The sequence below is a fragment of the Hyalella azteca genome, unplaced genomic scaffold (genome assembly GCF_000764305.2).
Source record: "Hyalella azteca isolate HAZT.00-mixed unplaced genomic scaffold, Hazt_2.0.2 contig2982, whole genome shotgun sequence".
In the NCBI taxonomy this organism is placed as follows: domain Eukaryota; kingdom Metazoa; phylum Arthropoda; class Malacostraca; order Amphipoda; family Hyalellidae; genus Hyalella; species Hyalella azteca.
Window position 1 is genome coordinate 131,607 of NW_025933238.1, and position 20,883 is coordinate 152,489.

The 20,883-nt window shown below is 38.6% G+C and overlaps 1 protein-coding gene across 1 annotated transcript in view; it reads right to left on the reverse strand.

Annotated features, from left to right (window-relative positions):
• The window catches only part of LOC108672915 (all trans-polyprenyl-diphosphate synthase PDSS1), a 29,786-nt gene extending 10,625 nt beyond the window's left edge, over positions 1 to 19,161 (reverse strand). The window contains exons 1-2 of the mRNA XM_047885749.1: positions 18,917 to 19,161; positions 8,436 to 8,480 (exon numbers count right to left, since the gene is read on the reverse strand). Coding sequence (XP_047741705.1) covers positions 8,436 to 8,480; positions 18,917 to 19,072 — 201 coding nt within the window. The 5' untranslated portion in view covers positions 19,073 to 19,161. The remainder of the gene's footprint in view (positions 1 to 8,435; positions 8,481 to 18,916) is intronic.
• Between the last annotated feature and the right edge of the window lie 1,722 nt (positions 19,162 to 20,883).

The window sequence follows — 20,883 nt, forward strand, 5'->3', positions numbered from 1 at the left end:
GGACATGACGAGCACAATAGCGCCTTTTTTCCATAAATGAGAAAATGCGCTAAAAAGATTATTTTCAAGCAGGAAGTAGTGTACCTTTCAAGCGAAAGTATTAAAGTCACTTGAATTTAAATTATCATGGACCGAAAATCTAACGGCTAGACGAAGAGATGGAGCAGCTATCTCAACGAAATGAATGAGAAGATATGCGTCGTAAGACCATGCAGGTTCAATCAAAAATGCTGCAGGTATGACCGCCTTGAGCGCGGCTATAATTATTAAAAATGCTAATACAATATAAATTAAGGGAGATTTAAAATTTTATTTACATGTGTCATGGAAGAACAGTATTTGGGAGCTTAAATTGCTATGTTGTACGGGGTTAAGTTGGATGAGCGATCACTTGTGAAATCTGAGGTAGGACGCCGGAACAGAAATTTAATTTTCACTTTAGCATCAATCAGGATCTCCCAACCAAATTTTATTGATGGCTTCTATGGCAAACATATGGATGATAACCTGGCACTAATATCAATATATGTTGAAGTAACATTTCAGCAATGCATGGCAAAAGTAAAAAAATGAATTCGTTAGCGTAATAAAAAAAATATATGAGAGACTAGCATAATAATATATTTCGATTCATACATATTTCTTATCGAATAATTGTCAAACCGAAAGCTATTGATCGAAATGGAAAACAAGAGAATTAAAAGAACTAACAAATGAAAGAATAGCTATCTGTTTCACGATGAAAGATTGTTGCCGTGGCAAAACCTAGCAATCTGGCAGCTGGCCTCCACGCAAGTTTGCGGCTCACTTCTGAATGTAGCGAGAAATGTGGATAGAAAACTTTCATCGGCTTTACAGCTCACACGTGACTTCCTCCACAAAAACAGTAACATAAACTCGCTTTCTTTCGTCATGCATGGAGCTGTGATCCACACATGAATACCTGCACCACATGACGTCTTGCTGAGCGCTACAGCCTAATTTGATGTCGTGGTAAACGCATATAACCATGTCCATGAGTATATATATTTACGGTGCACAGCGGCGTAATGCGTAATTGACAGTGGTATGTCAACTGGAGATGAAATATTGAGAAGCAGATCAACTCACGATGCAACACAGAGAAGCAGATCAACGCACGATGCAACACAGAGAAGCAGATCAACTCACGATGCAAAACGATGCAACACAGAGAAGCAGATCATCTCACGATGCAAGGTAAAGATAAGCACCCCACAGCGATCTCGTTCGACATAATATTTGTCTTTAGTCAAAATACATTAATTCAAAACTTGCATCTGAATTCAAACCTAAAATTTGCAACGTCAACTCCACGACAACTGAACGTCGTTTGGTATTGAATCGCATTAAATCGCTGTTTCTCTGAACGACACTTTATAGATAGCCACACAATTTGCTGAAAATGTTGAAATAATCAACCAGGATCAGGCCGAAAATAGGAACAAAATATTTTTAAAATGGAAATTCCAAAATATAACATTTTTTTTAAATATTAAAATGTTATATAAAAAATCGTAAAATATTGAGACGAATTGATTTAAAAAAGTGACTAGGGGCATTTAACTCCTAACCAGTTTATTAACCCTAACCAATTTATCATTCCGATCGAGACTCAGTAAATGTGTGAGATACAGCACATTTACTGGCCAAATTATCCATTTTGGAAGACACTAACACCATCACCTCCTGAGACATGTGCGAGTGATAGGACTACGGTTTCCAGTCCACAGCTGTAAAAGATGCTCGAAAAAGTGAGCTCGTCCTAACATTCCTGGTTCATTGAAGCGAGCTTGTGCAAGGCAAGAGTAACTTATGTCCGTAAATTGAGCCATCACTTTCCAGAGATGAACGGCAGCGATGCATTGCGGAGCACGCGACGCAAGCTTATCGTGACCCACGAGCGACCACTGGCGATAGATGAGAGCAGCGACACTCGGCCTACAATCTGGTGGTGGTCACTGCATCTGGTGGTCACTGCATCTGATGGTCACTGCATCTGATAATCACTGCATTATCATGCTTCTTCATCACTTCAAAGCAAGTTTTTAAGCGAGCGCGATGGCAGTAAGTTTGCAGTGTTTCACGGTGGCTTTAAGGTTTTATATGCATTGACGGTTGAATGAAGAACCTTTTCTTCATTAGTTTCCAGGCATAATCATTCTATTTCATTTATGCTACATTTTTGAATGCATCCAATCAAAAGTACTTCAAAATTGTTGGCTTTGTGTCGGTTGGTTCAATTTTAGCACTGCTTAAGCTTGTCCGCGAATTCTACAGTTAAGATCCGAAATTGTTCCTATTCGCATATACATATATCTTCATGTCTTAAATTACCCAATATAATGTTCACTATACGAATTGTTCATTCAAATTTATTGTACTTCATTAATATTGTCAAGACATCTATGAACATCACTGTATAATAAGAGGTCTACCTCATATACTAATACCACTAAACTTCCCAACTAAAATAATTTAATTTTGGCAAATTCCGCATTATTAAATGCTACACGTGCGAATCTAACTAAAATGTAGAAGGAAAAACAGGTTTAATGGAAAATTATAGCGTTAGCACTTATAAGGAAGCTCTTTCTAAGAATCGTGATGTCATCCTCAGCGCAGTCTCACATGAGCGAAGCTACTAACAAGCGTTTTATCATTCCTGGTAGGTAACAGATCACTGGTCTAGAATAATTTATAGCACCGAGGATTGTAAACTTGATAAAGCCATCACAAAGTCGCATGGGTTCGGGTTATGTTAGGAAGGGTTTGAATGACGGACTGTAGGCAGGATACCAGCAGAAAAAGATTTAAGAAACCAAGACACGACTCAGAACGCCATGCAAAACTGCGACGGTATAGAACAGTAGCTTGTAGTAATAAATATATAGTGTAACTAACTATATTTGCAATGATAAAATATGATAAAATAAAATGATAAAATAAAATAACATGATAAAATTCTGAACGTCAGAAATTCAGTGGATGCGGAACTTGCAATGATGCAGCAAATTACGACTTACTGTGGTTATAATATATGTTGTTACTGTATCTCAAATGATAAATTAGCATATTTGAAGTGTTTGTTTTTTATATACTTGAAACGAAAAATTTTTAAAGGAGATGAATATATGTGGAGTGCGCAACTGTCATATTCGATGATTACGGAGCCAAGCTTTGCTATGGAAGAAAAAATATGCTACTCATACTCGTACAAAGGCCATTCAAACTCAAACAAAGGCCATTCAAACTCGATAAAATAAATTACTAATGTCACGTCTAGCGTTCTGTCAGCTAAGCGAACAAAGTTACCAAAAAATGTTCTCTCGTTACTACGTAAGAAGATAAAACGATTCCTTTTCCGTTTTCATCACTTTTTACAACGAATTTTTTGAACTAGAAGTTGAAGGGGTGCGTGCATTCAACGTCACAGTTTAGGACCAACTCTACAGACAAAGGCGGCGCTCCTGACCAATTACCAGCGCCTGGCCAATTTCCAGCGCCTGACCAATTACCAACGCCTGACCAATTACCAGCGCCTGACCAATTACCAGCGCCTGACCAATTACCAGCGCGCGTTGATTACATAAAAGCTCTCTTCTTGCTTTCACGGTCGTTCTACTTCGCGAATGGATCTTGTCACGCTCTCAGAAGTGACCACCCAAAGCACATTCATTGTATATTGTATTTCATCACATTAAATGGCATTACATTGCATAAAAAGCATTACACTGCAATGCAGCCTCGACATGTACACTTATTGTACAGCGCGGTTGCACACAACATGCACGGTTTAACAGCTCTCGCGTTCCCATAAATCTTCTAATGACAAGCGTTTCCTAAAGTAATGGCTAAATTGCACCACCCATGTAAGCCTACGCGGCCTTTTGTTCGTAATAGTACATCGACTGTTTTCAACTTTTTAATGAACAATGCAAGTGTTGCCGTGCGATCACACATAGCGTCTCCGTTACAAATAAAATACTAATCAAAATTTATTTTTGATTCCTACATTGACTGTAAAAGTTAAACATTTTTTCTTGAATATCAACAAATGAGCATATCATGACCGTTCTAAAGAATAAAAAGACGTGCACTCACCGAGCCTCAACTGAGATGTACCCGCTATTTTCGCAGCCCGATTGACCTACTCAGCAACGGTGCAGAATAAAAAGTAATGGCCGTATCGCTTGTTTTGCAGACGCCAACTCGAAAAGACACTTGGCTATAGAGAGCCACGCTGCATTATGGGCTTCACGACATGCCAAGGCTGTCACGATGCCGGAAATAAAACCGTAGCTTTCGTCAGAATCTGGGATGTTCTTGACGGAAGTTTCGTGCGATAGTATATATATTAGCGCACCACGATCTCGCGTCTGAAAATGTCGTCTGACCACACGCAGCCAGATATTAGGCATGTTGTTTATAATATGAAAGGGTGAAAGTTTCAGTAATTTGATGCAGGTTCATTTAACACCTGATTGGATACTCACGAAATTGAATTAATATTAAAGTAATTATAATAAATGATCATTTAACCTAGCGAAATGAAAATGAACCGTTAATGCAAAAAAAGAACCCATAGAATTCATGATTAATCTTGTGCCGTTTTTACTGCCTTCACTTGACCAGCAAAGTAAGCGTTTCTAAATAACAACCGAAAACCCGTCTAAAATTGACGAATAAAAAGCGATTTTACAAATAAAACTTTTACCTCGAAAAATATGATAAGCGACCGTATACATCGATTTTCGAGGTCTGCACACATTACTTATGTTTCAGATAAATTATTATAGCTCTTCATAGACTAACGCTATACATTCATGTCGATCATAGACGTGGATCTGATGAACTCTGTGTGATGTGTCACTCGCGCCGGCCTCTAGGTTTTATTTCTCGAATGTAGGTCCGGTTTCTTTGCGTGCATCTCATGAAATGAGATTAAAAAAATGAATTGAATTGCGGTAAAGACATTTTGATGAGAGATTGACGCACTATAAAGATGATGAAACGTCTGATTTAGAACTACCAATGCACAATTAAACAGCACCTAACTTATTGCGAGATCAAGATCCCCATTGATATATATATAGCCCACGTGAAAATATTTCAGTAAAACTAGTGTTTCATTCAATGAAATGTGTGTAACTCACGACTATTTTCGTGAAATCAACGTAAATTCCATCGTATCTCTGCATGATTAGAACCTCTAGTATTAGGTGCTGTTACTTCTTAATTACTCGATAAATCTGATCAATTAATTCTAACATTTTTATTAGTTGGCTAGCCGCGTTCCTCACATCCATCTACAACCTAACGCCACGTCTTTAAACCTATTCCTGTTCTTCAACTCGACCAGCTTTTCACATGTATTCTCAATTATTCAATGACACAAATACAACTGTGGGTGAAATTTTACCTTGAATTTCACACCACGAAAGAGTCGGCAGAGTTCGCAAGCCACGCATGACCACACAAATAACTCGAAATCTTGTACTCGAATAACTTGGAATCTTATACGCACCGAGTTTCTAATGACTGCTCTGATTGATGAACGCTGCGGTAACCTTGCAAGCGCGCGTTGCTAAGAAAATCAAACCATTTTTTAGGGTGCTGCATGATAGAACGAGGTTGTCGTTACCGAAGCTCAAGACCATTATTATCTAGTTTTTATAAATTTGTGTGACTGAAGCAGAGTGCTAGAAATATACTAGTTCATAGGGACCATTTGTGCGCATATACACAAGACCTATCGGGTTGGGAACTGATATTTTACTTATATGGAACTGATATTTTATTTTAGGAATCTAAATTCAAATCTTTTTTAGCTGATTACAGAATTTGATTAGGGGTAACAAATTGTAATCCTACTCGCATTTAGAAGCACGAAATGAACGTATCTTCTTAGTTAGATGGAAGGTTGATTGTTAAAGAAAGGTTCGAACGAATTTCGCATTTAATCTGAAAGCAATGTCCAGGCGTCTTAATGTGATAAAAGAAGATAATTTCACTTGGCATAAAAGCAGACACACATTTCAAATTATTCGTCAAAATGTAAAATTTCGCAACTATTCAGTAAGTACATATTAACATAAACAAAAAAAGATCAGCGTCAATTCAATTAATAATCAGGTTTTCGCAGGACCCTATAGGAAATTTTCAATATTTGAAAAGTGCAATCTCGGTGCCAGAGTGTCACGTACACGGTACCGTAACGCGGATGAAAAGTGTCACAGCAGATGCAAAAAACAGCAGTCGCTATAAATTTTGTCCAGGAACAATGAACTGAACTATAACCGGCTAAGCATCATCACCGACAGTTGCATCTGATAGCCATCACCGACAGTTGCATCTGATAGCCATCACCGTCAGTTGCATCTGATAGCCATCACCGACAGTTGCATCTGATGATCATCAACAAAATACAGCCGATGTGTCGAGACCAGATCAAGTTTTCACAACACGGCACTCACGCAAGCTAGGCAGCAGCTGCATCACGTCTCTTAACACCATCATTATCACTTCTAGAGGAAAGGGTGCTCATATATCACTGGCTCCTGACACTAGGGTGTCGCAATTATGTATTTGTCGCGCACAGTGATGACACTTAACTATACATCTTTCCTATTGCTGTGTGACCGCAAAACAGCATCTGTTTGAGAAATTGGTGTTCATAAACCAGTCGTATTCAACGGACCGTAAAATGAGCGCTTGCGCGCACACGTTATGACATAACAAAGCCTCTTGTGCTTGACTTCGATAAATCGACAAATATTTGAAATTTCATGAATACTAATAGACGCTTTGTCATCAAAATGAAAGGCTAGTCTACGGATAACGCTCAGCGCATTCAATTATTAACAACCCAAGCGCATCTAAGTGGAAGTTAAGTAACAATTCCCGGAGATGCACATCTTAATTTGGCATTTTAACATAAATTCGATGATCTAACTCATTTCACAGACGACAAACAAGTATAAATACAAAGATCCAAGGCAAAAAGCTGCGTCTCTCTACAAAGAGATATCAACGCCGAAGAAGAAGTGATCAACTGCACCAGCTCTTGTTTAAAATAAGGCAGCAGTCTGAGCGTTGCATCCCCCGGTATAACAAATAGATTACAATACAGTATGAATGAAATACTTCACGTTAAATTAAACAAAGAACGAGCAAATGGTGCAATGACGGTTAGTGCGAGACAAAGCAAGGTCGCAGCGGTCTTGCTCTGTTAACTTGCAATCACGGTAGAAATAAAATAAAAATTAAAGTTAACTCAAGCGAGTCGAATTTGAAGGGCAACTACGGAACACTTCGACGGTCAATATAGAGATAAAGTGAAATTACTTATACTTAAAGTGAATTAACAACTCCTTGCTAATTATGTAACGCTCAACAAATCTGGAAAAAGTTCGTAACTGGGACTCGGATATCGGACACTGAACATGTCGAACGAAATCTGTTAGATGTTTTCGATGCGTTTTTATCAGGCTGAACTCTAAACAGAATTATATTAGATGAATTGATGCCATTGGATAATCTCTTAATAAACCATTATGACGACAGGTAAGATCAATAACTGGGCAGTAGTTAGTAGAAATAACAATATAGTGAAATTGGCTGCTAGCCGTGACAGTCACACTGATAATCACGCATGCGTACAGGGTGATGCTGTCACACGGAATTGCGTTACGAATGCGTACAATTTTCAGTGTCCACACGCGAGTGTTGTGGTGTGGTGCAAGTGTTGTACGTGGTGTGGTGCAAGTCTTGTATATAGTGCGGTGTAGTGCAGGTCTTGTGGTGTGGTGTAGTGCACGTTTTTTAGTGTGGTGTGGTGCAAGTCTTGTGGTGTGGTGTAAGTGTTGTGTGGTGCAAGTCTTGTGGTGTGGTGTGGTGCAAGTGTTGTGTGATGCGTTCCAAGTATAAAACAGCCTGCCCAATAAGCTGGAATCTTCATGGAACTGAGGCCAAGAAGATTTTTTTCAACTTATTGTGCAGGAAAAGTGTCAATTTACGTAAGATAACCAACTTGTCAATGAAATTTCAGACTCTTGATTGATTATCAATTCCCAATGAAACCTTAAAAGTTAGAGCTTAACATCACCCCAGGTAACAAGTACCCACAGTTCATTTAGGGACATTATCCCAAAGCCATGCTGCAAGCACCACCTACTGAAGGCAACCAAGCGACGCCCACCATGCAGCGACACCTAGAAATAAACAGAGCTTTCCAAGGCTCAAACCCACGGCTAGCTCCTCTCTCTCGGTGCCGCCATCACTGCGCATACAGTGGCACATACAACTAAAATAGTACTAACTAATATTAATAAATTCATTTATTATATAAAGTCTGGAAACTAAGTTATTTCTTATTTCGCTTAAATACGAACTCTAAAAAATTGTCGCGTTATTACCTGACCGGCGCAGAACATGAGGGAGGCGGGCCGTACGCTCAGCACCTGCAACAACGAAACGTGACCATCACTTATGAGGCTGTAATATTAAAGGGGACAACAGTTATACTATAATGCCGTCATGCTGGAATTTAATATACGGGTAATTAAAAAATAAAAGCGAAATATACATGTCTCTGCATTCGATAAGTATAAAAAATATAACTCAGTACTCACTGCAGTGAGTGACAGAGAGCGCATTTTCTCGTCGACGAAAACTTGAGGTCACGGACGGACGGACAGACGGACGGACGGACAGACGGACGGACGGACATGGCGAGCACGCAATAGTGCATTTTTCCATAAATGAGAAAATTCGCTAAAAAGGATACACTTTTATCAGCCATTGTATTACAGGTACTAAATAATTTCTTCCATATTAAATGTGCAAGGAAAATTGCGGTATTAGCTGCTTTATTCGTGAAAAAGGACATATAGTAAGGAAGGCATTTGCAGTTAGATAGATTTTGCTTGCATCGGTCGGGCGAGATGCAACAATTTTATTATAGCAATTCTAACGATACGATGAAAAACTGCGCGAAAAATCATCTCACACCTGGAAACTCGTACAGTATGACAGAAAAATACTGTTACTCTTGCAGAACATTTATTACTTATAATAAATTACTGAGCGCGCGGAAACAAGCGAAACTTTCTCCCGCAAACAATTGAACCCACCCAAGCCTCGATCACTGTGATGTTCAGTGAGTGAGCGTAAATTACTTCGCTTTATTAGAACCCATTGATTTAAATGATTTATAGATCAAAACGTGAAAATTTTAATTCGCATCAATATAACAATTTAGAACGTAGTGAAAAATACAAGGCAAAAGAAATTTATCTCAGAACAGAGGCATAATTGCTCCGCTCATACATGTGACCTCTCAATGTATGTTAGTTGAGCTTCTGAGAAACGTAAAGTCGACCAGATAAAAATTTCAAGCGGACGAGAGGCGAGACATACGCTTGCAATAAGTAAATTAACCCATATGGGCGAAAATGGTACTAATTCCTTGATTCATGTGGGCAAATGATTAATATTAGCAATGAACTATATTTAATTATTCTTAATCGGTGTAAATTGAATCGATAGAAAGACCGATTTAAGCGCGCATCGGCTAGACATACAGGAGAGCTACAGGGCGTTGCTCAAATAACGCACATAAAATTTAAGCCCCAACATAAACCGGGGAAATCTAGACAATCGGGAGACCGGGGACATTGTTCTAATCGGAAACAAGGGAAATTACGGCAATCGGGGAAAATCGGAACAATGTTGCGCTGGGTCGCAAAAATTGAACGAGCGAGAGCAGCGCTTCGCTGCCATTAATCGCGAGCACTATAACGACTGTTCAGAATCGAACAGTAATTTAATTGGTGGCAGTCACTTCAGTCACGACGGAACTATCGCGCGAGGTGAATGTTGTAGCGCCAAGTTTTAAGAACGGCGAGAATTCAAGCACAAGTAGTTATTCTCAAGCTAACATGACATGACAGCTGTTTTAATGCAAGCTCATTACAAGTTGAATGAGCATTGCTTCATGATCGGTGGTGACGGCGCATTAGCAGCGGAAATATAATGGTTGTGGCAGCTTACATAGCGAGACTTTTCCCTTACTGGAAGCTAAGCGTGCAGTTGATGAGCGAGAAACAGCAAGCAACCTGTAATGAGAGTTGATCGCTTTAGTGGCATTGCGTGTGATTTCGACAATCGGGGTCGACTTCCAGACGTATTACAATAAAATAATTCATACACGTGCGTATGTTGGCCTTTCATGCGGTTATTCTTCAGTCATAAGACGGGAATATGGAAGAGTTCCGAGCCTGAAACTACAACATAGTTTGATAATTTAACGGATTTGGCCCTCAGCCTATTTTTCATTACATGAATCATATTTCCTAGCAGAATTAGATTCTCAATGAAACTAATTTTAATTATCCAGCCGATTATAAACTGAGGCAATTATGACAGGAGGAAATAATCGCGATTAATTCTCAGCGAATTTTTACTTAGTTTTTTATTAACAGTACTTTCTAAATTGAGGCTATCTAAAATGAATACATTCTAAGATACATTAATTATTATTAATTGAAACATTTTACGAATGCAATAATCTCAATAAAAGTGAATGGACATAGGAGCTGCAAGTATAAGAGTCGACATGCGACTGCGGCAAGAGAGAAGATATCGGTCATCACGAGGTGCTGTACAGAACCATCGCAAGTCGAGCACAAGAAGAGCACGCGCCGTACGCTCAGCCGTAAATAATTACTGGAACAAGTAAGACCATAACCACGTGAGCTACAGAGCCTAGCGATAAACCGAATATCTTATGCTGTGAGGACGCGACCAAAAACGCAAGAAGTTGACGCTCCAGCGAACACATGGTGAAACTCGCAGTCGAACGCCACATATCGAAGCAATAATAATAACCATGACGAGTGCTCGCGGATACTCCTGATAGAACGGCACTCAAGATAAATCTCGGTAACAGCTGAGTCATTAGTATTAGGCTAGTAGGTAATGACAGAAATCGGTGACAGGATCGCTCACGGCCTCTCCAAACGCAAGGTAATTAAATTGAATCTGTTCACAGGTCTGCACACTTTAGCACATCCTTCTGGAATTACTGTGCAATGCGGTGGTTGGAACCAATGACGCTGTGAAATCGTCACGAGAATGACGAAGCATTCATTATTGTGATGAATGGATGAAAAACTCCGCGATCAAGAACTCGCATAAAGCGATTGCAAGTGAACAGCCAATCACATCTCATAAACACTGCAAGGGAATAATTGAAACTTAACTTCTTCTGCATGTTGGTTTAAATCAGAGTTAGCATGAATACAAGTCAGGTAGCGTTCTGATAACCAGTACCGCTTTGATAACCAGCAACGCTTTGATATGCACTAATATATGTCAGATGTGGCGTAATCGGTGCATAAGCTACACACGTCGCAAGATGTTACCTGTGAGTATCCTTATAATTATCGCAGGAACAAGACGATGTTACCTGTGAGTATCCTTATAATTATCGCAGAAACAAGACGATGTTACTTATGAGTATTCTTATAATTATCGCAGGAACAAGACGATGTTACTTATGAGTATTCTTATAATTATCACAGGAGCGAGACGAGTTCCGCATGAGCGCGCGACTCACAGTACATCGTTGATAGAATGAACTGGATGAAACAACATGAAAGGCCACGCAGGATATTAAACGAGCACCATGTCACTTACTTCATTGCTTACACGAGGAAATGGAGATTCTCGTATCGGGTTTCACTTAATTTAAAAGTTAAACCAGTAAATAGAGAAGCTGATATAGGATGTCACCTAATCTGATGACTATACCAAGAATATTTGCCAGCGCGAGATGACCGTAGCGTTGGTTGGCTGCGGCAGGGATGACCAATTAGCCAATTCGCAGACATCGTAAAAACTTCAATAGTTCCGTCAGCATAGGCTATAGCACCAGTATTGCAATGACTTACTTTCTCTTGCGAACGATGCAAGTATAGTCCTCCTTTATTTTCCTTACGACCCTCGCTGTCGCATGAGCGCGGTATTAAAATATCATGTGTTGCTACGCCTACACCAACGGAAGTGCATGCAGGCAGAATAGGCAATTCGCGACACCTATTAATAACGTCACTGGCAGCTATACCAACTGTCAGACGTCACTGGCAGCTATAACAACTGTCAGACGTCACTGGCAGCTATACCAACATTCAGACGTCACTGGCAGCTATAACAACATTCAGACGTCACTGGCAGCTATAACAACATTCAGACGTCACTGGCAGCTATAACAACATTCAGACGTCACTGGCAGCTATAACAACATTCAGACGTCACTGGCAGCTATAACAACATTCAGACGTCACTGGCAGCTATAACAACATTCAGACGTCACTGGCAGCTATAACAACATTCAGACGTCACTGGCAGCTATAACAACATTCAGACGTCACTGGCAGCTATAACAACATTCAGACGTCACTGGCAGCTATAACAACATTCAGACGTCACTGGCAGCTATAACAACATTCAGACGTCACTGGCAGCTATAACAACATTCAGACGTCACTGGCAGCTATAACAACATTCAGACGTCACTGGCAGCTATAACAACATTCAGACGTCACTGGCAGCTATAACAACATTCAGACGTCACTGGCAGCTATAACAACATTCAGACGTCACTGGCAGCTATAACAACATTCAGACGTCACTGGCAGCTATAACAACATTCAGACGTCACTGGCAGCTATAACAACATTCAGACGTCACTGGCAGCTATAACAACATTCAGACGTCACTGGCAGCTATAACAACATTCAGACGTCACTGGCAGCTATAACAACATTCAGACGTCACTGGCAGCTATAACAACTGTCAGGCGTCACTGGCAGCTATAACAACATTCAGACGTCACTGGCAGCTATAACAACATTCAGACGTCACTGGCAGCTATAACAACTGTCAGGCGTCGCTAGATAGAAAACAGTCAAGTATAGGACATTTAGCAACGCATTTAATCAGCACGACTAAATGATTACTGAACCATTGATTTTATATTTATGAAATTTTATAGGTACATGAAAACTACACGATTGAATCGATTTTGTAGAATGATCGTCAAATTAGCCGGGTTCCATGCTAATTACCTACGAAGCACATTCATGACAAACTTCACCAAAACTAGAAGAGCTGAAAAAATGTAAACTATAAATTCAACGTTTTCTATGTCTTTAGCATAACGCAACCACAAAAATGTAATGACAAAATTTGTCTTAGAAATGTGATTCATAATACTCGCGTTCTCACTCATTAGTCATTAAACAAGTCTAAGTCTCGATTGCAACAATAAAAAGTTTCTACATGCTTAACCACACACTAATACTCAATTATCAGCGAATTTTTCGCACGGACTCAAGTGCTTTCTTTTTCAAAGTGTTCTTGAGCGTCATCAATGGCGAATATCCCTGAAAATGACCAGGTATGATCACTTAGCACTGTCATGCTCTCAGGGAAGTTGAAGACGCTCGTGAGAACAACAGCAACTCGGGAAGTAGGTAGGTACCGAATATCTCGCGCTATACAAAGTATAATATGTAGTTCTTTGCAAGTTCACAAGTTTTATCACTAGAAGCGCAGCTCGCAGCGAAAGTTGAAGCAAAACGAGCGAACGAATATGGTTAACGAGATGCAATGCTAAAATGATGAAATTAACACGAACTAAAACAGCTTACAAGAGAGTACAGGTTTATAACCTAAACTAGGGATATTATTCACCAAATGTCAAAATAGTCAGCTCAGGAAGCTTGAGTAGTAGTAATCACACAATTCAATCTTTTAAAGTAAATATATTCCTATACCGTAACAAAAAGGAGCAAGTTGTGTATTATAAAAGCAAAGGTTTCAATGAAACTGTCTTTTTTTAGCTTCAATTTCAGTTTTAATATAAAAATGGCAATTTGAAACGGCTGAGCTAGTTAGCAGGCAAGATTGAAGAGAGCAGTCTGGCATGCGGCTAAAGGGCTCAACGATTGAAGGTATACACAAGGATCAAAGGTGGCCTCTGTGGTTAACCTGCACAATATAATAGCAAAATAAAGACAACAGCAGCCACATTCTGCTTATGAAAGTGAAAAGCCGAGGCGACGAGTGAATCTAGTTCAGAATACAGTGGCGGAAAGTTAGGCTGTAAGCGCACTCATGCAAGCAGTTAGGCGTCGTCGTAGCAGCGATCGACGCGCGTTGGAAGATTGCAGTGGCAAAAGAAGCGAGAAATCGTACTGTAGCCCTGCGTGCGTGGATATGGTGCTATAACTCATACTGGGCTGGCCTATCAGCGTCTATTATTGGAAGCATGGTTGTGAGATCACATTGTATGATTTATTGGGTGCAAAGAGCACAAACAATTAGAGAGCATATAATTTAAAGCCGTATGAATTATTTTCGACGCGAACCTGAAATTAAAGTGCAAAGAGCACAAACAATTAGAGAGCATATAATTTAAAGCTGTATGAATTATTTTCGATGCGAACCTGAAATTAAATTTAGTATGAATTCAAGAATCCCACAAACGTCTTGAAGAAGAGAAGCCAAGACGATTCAGATTCAACCGACACCCATCGTATCTCGATAAGAAAAAGATATAAAAAAGCTCCCGTAAGAAGGTAATAGAAGAGGTAATATAAGGTAATAATCAGGTCAAAACCGTATTTCAGTAAGCAAGGACAAGTGAAGTCCATCAGTTTCAAGAGAAAATATTCCTCATCTCTCACGTGAAGACGTTCATCTTTATAAAATTACGTTGTCTAGTACGGATGGGGCTCGTGCTGCATTCCATGCAAGAGCACAAGTATCGCTGTCCACGTATTTCCGTGTCAGTAAACTTGTAAAGTAAGAGTCGGACACAGCGTCTGCGGCACTTTGCGGTCACATATTAAAGAAGATTGAGAACGCTAAGGTAAAGTAGTACAGCAATGCAGCCCCGTCCTTGCCTACACATGGTGTCGCCCACCCCTAGAGTATTGGGTCCGCTTACAGCCTTACACCATCAGGAGGAGAGAGGACCGACATAGTTTCGTAAATGAGCTCCCAAAACAACGATAAGTCATCTGCTAATGGACTTAGTCATAAGTAAGCAGTAGTAATAAATCATCTGCTAATGGACCAAAGCACGACGCTTCATTAAATGAGGAGCTGCTTGCGTTTACCGGAGTGTCACCCATTACGTTACAAGAATGACATTTACAAATTAGAGGTGTTGAGACATCACTTTTACTGCATCAGCTGGCAATACAAGCACACCATTAACGTTCACTTTGTCGTATCACAATTGACCCTACCCTTAACTATGCAAAACTGAGAATTTCAACGTGACTTACGAAATTGTGGAAAATATAAGAACACTTTTTGGTGAATACATCAGTTTTCCTAGCAGATTAAAAAAAGTGGACATGTCCAAAATTACATTCTAGTTGATGCAAAGCGCTAAATTTAATACCGGTATCATACGAAAAACGATAGGGCCTGGAAGTAATCTTATCAAAAATTCAACTGAAAAACTACAATATTGATCCATTCTAGCGGTCTTTTTATGGCAATAGGATCGTTTTTCAGCAGTCAGGTCCTGATCCCTCCCGGAAGAGTGAAAGCTCACGTTGCGAGGTTCTTCGTAACATGCAATGACCACCAACAACTATAGGCTGGAACTAGACTGTAGCAGTCAACCGCACCGCATCGGGCGTGTGGTGCTTGCAACAACACTTGTCCGCAGTTGACTGATGCTGTATAGACAAGTATGGGAAATAAACGCGTGAATAATGTGAAGATAGAGATCATGACTTTTATATAATTTATTAAAAAATATTGAGCTTGATTTCATTCAACAGCATCAATAAGGTACAAGCATCCAGAACATTTTTGCAGATAGTTGCCTTAAAGATTACAGTTCAAATTTGGGTAAAACAAAAACTATTCAACTCAAATAAAAAGATAATAACAGATTCATTAAATTGTCACCTATGACTCTCTCTCCATTATATTTCATGTCCTTGGTGCATTACATTAACAACATTACTGATTGCATATCACTATCTTTGACTTTAAGGTAGGTAGTTTGCAAATTTCGACAGAGAACTTTATAAAAAATAAAATTTATAGTCTCACTAACTAAAGTGCTTAATACTTAGCTTAAAATTCATCTAACATTGGGCTGATGTATATGGCTAGATACGATCAGATTTGAATGTAATATTAAACTTGTTAGTGTGACAGCAAGCTGCTGGCTTGTTGCCAAGATGGCAGGATGAAACTTTGCCACTTCACTGATACAGATGAGCTCATTTCCATTAAATATAATACACCCAGAGATGATTATCTCACTGTAGTGGGTATTAGCATCAATACCTCAAAATTCATATCTATCTACAGTACAGAGATTTCAACCCACAATCTTATTCAATAGCAATTTACTCTAGAGATTCAGAATTTATCCTTGAGACAAGTAGTGCATCTGCCCATGAGGAAGAACACATTGTTTACAGGTTTTGCTAATCTTGAAATTCATCTTCAAGTGTCAAGTCAATTTTTGGCTCATTACCAGCTTTGCATGGAGGAGTGTTGTCCCATGAGCAAAAAAATTGTACCATCAATGAGTGCCACAGAAATAACAATATGTAGGTCTAAATCCCTCACCCTCAAAAAGGAACATCTTAGAAGTGGGATTAAGTAGGACAATGATAGTTAGATTCAAAAATATGTTACCTTTTTATGAGCAATATAATATCACATGGGGCAATCTAAGTGAAGCAAAGCCAACAAACATGCACTGGCTAATTGAATTTCTTTTTAGGATTTATATATTAAAACAGCCAACAGCACCTTCCTAGCCATGGCTATGACTGGGAAAAAGGATTACTCAAGTATTACAGCTCCAAAGTCACACAATATAAGTAAATTAGAAATCTAAAGGCTCAGTCAAACTGTTTTATTAACACCTAGTTACAAGATAATTCATGTAGCAGTATTTTTGGGCCACAACATTTTTTTGGCAAATGAGAGATTTTTTTTTAAACAGTTCACTTATAACTTCCTAATCTAGTTAAAAATATTATTCTGAGTATGTATGATAATGCTGGTATCCATGATACTTTACTGGTCTACTGATGGGACTCAAAATCAAAATCTAAAAAAGTTTCCACTTTGCCACTGGGCAGGATTGAGCTTTTCCTACTTAATACTGAAATCTCAGGGTTGTAAAGTTACATATTTACAATGAAATTTGAATCTTTCAGCCTGGTTGTGCAGTGTGCACCTATGTTACCAGTAATATTGGAGGTAGTTTACATTTGTTTCCAACAATATTAGAACCTCGTGGCTCCAAAATTAGTGGGAACGCTCTTGTCATGGCCTGAGAGGTAAATAAATAGAATCCATGCCAGCCACTAGGTGGGTCAAAAATGTTAGCTTGTTAGAAAATCCCTATTAATATTTTGGGAAATAAATATTTTCCACATCCAGCTGACCCAGCTGTTGGTGATTGAATTTAATTTAAAACATATACGGTACCGTACTACATATTCAACTAATTCCACAATAAAAAACATCCGTCATATGCAAAAAATTTCTTAGAAAATTATTAGTTTATAAAGTATGATAACAGGCGTCAGGCAGCCAGGCAGGAAAGGCAAAATTATACAAAAACCTCCAGTCCTCCACATTTTATAGTGCAACCTTGGTCCTTGGAAAAATTCATTAATAGAAACATAAATTTGTTAAAGATTTTTAAAATCTTAATATATATTATCAATATTTCAATCAGGCAGCAGTATAGCAATCAATATATTAAATGTTTTAATTTAATATCACTAATTTCTAAATAGTAAATACTTGCCATAGAAAATATTTTTTGAAGAGGAATCATGAAATTGAGCTCCAGGTTCCCACCTGTCCATATCAAAATTAACGAGACTAGCTAATCTTCCATTGAGTCCTCATGAGTAATTCATTTTGCTTTTTTACACCTTAGTTAACTAATCTTTACTACTGTAAAAAAATGTGAGATAGGTATAGACAGTATATAATAATTATACCATACAAAAAGTGAGATTGACTGGAGAGGCCTGAGATGAACCATGAACATATATTAAATTAACGATTAAATACAGATACTTTGATTAGAATTCCAAAAACAAATAGGCCTACTTAAATTTTTTGCATTACCAACAGAAATTTAGAAGTATATTTTCAAATTTTTTGTACTCAGTTAAATAAAAAAATTCAAAAGGAATAAAAGGATCAAAAAATTAAATAAAACCAATCTATTTGAAGGTTAATCAAAAATTCAAAATCAAATGTACTACAGAGTACAGAGTCAGTACTGACTACTACTGTTCTGTAATGTAGAAGTGGCAGTGGCACCACTGTGCCAGTGCCAGTGGGCACTGGGCAAATCCAATGTCTCATTTACACCCTTACACTGTAGAACTATGATCATATAACTGGCGTAAAGATCAATTTGAATTAGGCCATTATTTTCATAACAAAAGCATTAGATATTCATTTCTGCCAAGTTGTTAAAAATTCAAGCAACCAATTACTTTTTTCTGTGAAAAATCATTCGGAGGGTTAACTGCATCGCGCGGACAGAACACGATTGGATCATCAGCTGATCCGGCAGATACAAGCACAAACGACAATTTCAATAGTTCTATTAATTAAAAAACTGTTTAAATAAAAGAAATTGCGGTTGTTTTATATAATATATTAAAGTATTAGTTGTTTATATGGAACTTTGAGAAATTTTTCCGATAGTTATCTTGGTAATAAACAATTGATGGCTTTTCAGACTTGCAGATTTCAAAGCAGAAAGAGCCGGCAAGTTTATCTTGGGTCAATTTTGTGCTGAATGAAATAAACTTACCTCTGTACATCTGAACATTTTTGGCTCAGAAATCGCTGACGACATATAAAGTGATTGTATTAAAGTAGAATAAAAGTTAAGATTTGTCATCTTTGGACTTTTCGACGCTGAATCCTGGAGGATCCTTAGGGCAATGACTTTTAGAACACGCGCCATGACAGGATCACTGGAGGCAGTGTAGGCAACACACTCGCTCAGCACGGCTGTTCACGCTCTACTGTTGATGTTTGGGATGAACCTCCAGGCTCCAGTAACGACCCAAGAAGACTGGAGGCATTAGTTGAAACATGTTTGGGAATTATGTATTACTTATCATATTTTCTGATGGCCAATGATCATAGGAAGTAAATTCCGACATTTTGTTGCTGTATTTAGGATGCGTCTCATTAGAACATTTTGTTTCTCAAACTAGCGTCATCGTGTCGAATTTCGATAATGTCATTTATCCGAAAAATTCATAGCGTTTGCTTGTACACATTGAAGCTTTTCGTTGGACTTCGTCCTAAACTTTTTTGATTCTATTATATTTCGAAATATAGGTTTGAAACGCGTTCGAGAACAGACTAGATAAAGCTATGGAAAAATATAGGTTCAGATTTGAAATACCTAGCTCCTTATCGAACCCGGTGGAAGTCTAGTAGCTACTTCAAACTATCGTCAGTCATGAAAAGATCCGTCAAGTGACACGATTTTAGATCTTCTGTGAACAAGGCACGAAAAGGAAAAGAACCGGCGACAGGCCACATCAGGCCTAGGCTTCAGCGCAGAGATCACTGTGTTATGTTCTGAATGAAATTAACTATAACAAATTCTGTCACTTAATTACGTATAACCGTCACTACATTTTTCTCATGCTTCGTACGTTCGCATAAACGTTCATTTAACTGATAGTGTGCACATCCCCACACATTTTTTGTTTGAATCATTTGGATTTTACCAGTATAAGCTGCGATTCAGGCAAACGTCGGAGAAAAATATACAAAATAAATTCCTTCAAGGGAGTATTTTCGAGTTAAAAATAACTATAATCGGAAGAATTTTCCTGTCAGTCATATTTGTTCAAGTAGAGAAAACATGCGCATTATTTTACCATAAACACTTTTGGAAGCGTCGGAAGAATAAAATATTACGCGATGGTGCCAGACACATTTACGTGAAATTTAGGCATCTACTTCGTAATCCACATCGTACTCGAGAACGCTTACCCTGAAAATTTCATCGCTTTGACAGGCAGCCGAGGCGGTTAAGTAGACCATTGTTCGCTGCTAAGCTGATGCGCCACCTTCTACGCTAACGAACATCCTCTCAAATGACCCCAAGGAAAGTTCGCGACCGCGCCGACTTGTCTATGCCCATTTCGGCGAAACTTGTACCACTGCACCGTAGTGGCCGTGCCGATGTAATAAGTAAATGATCCTACTATACAAGCCAACGCTTTCATACCTGCCAAATTCATGCTTTTTAGGGCGTCAAAGATGCGTGGCTAAAAGAATAAACTTTATTAGATGGTCCAACATATCGCATTAACACAATGGAATGGCAACACATGTAACCTAAAATCACAGGGTTTCTTTTCTCCTAACTTACCGACATTGTACGTATTAGAAAAATTAAAAACTGACAATATTTATTTTCCATAACGACTAACAAGCAATTGCGAGATTTACACGAAAAAATACATATAGGGATGTGATTTCGAGAACTACGAATGCAGTTTTTTGACATCTCCCTTACAAAACGAAGTCAATCTTCTCTCAGAATCACAGCCGTTTAAATCTCATGACCTCAGATTCGTCCGACAAATCTGACACTTTAGATGTAAAATTTACACAGTGCAAACACCACCTCGAGTTTTCGTTCGGAAGCATCTCGCTATCATTTAAAACGTCTACTTTTTTCAGTTATATCTCTTTTAAAAATTTAAACTTTCATCTTTTCTTTGAAAATTCACTGGATAACATTTATTA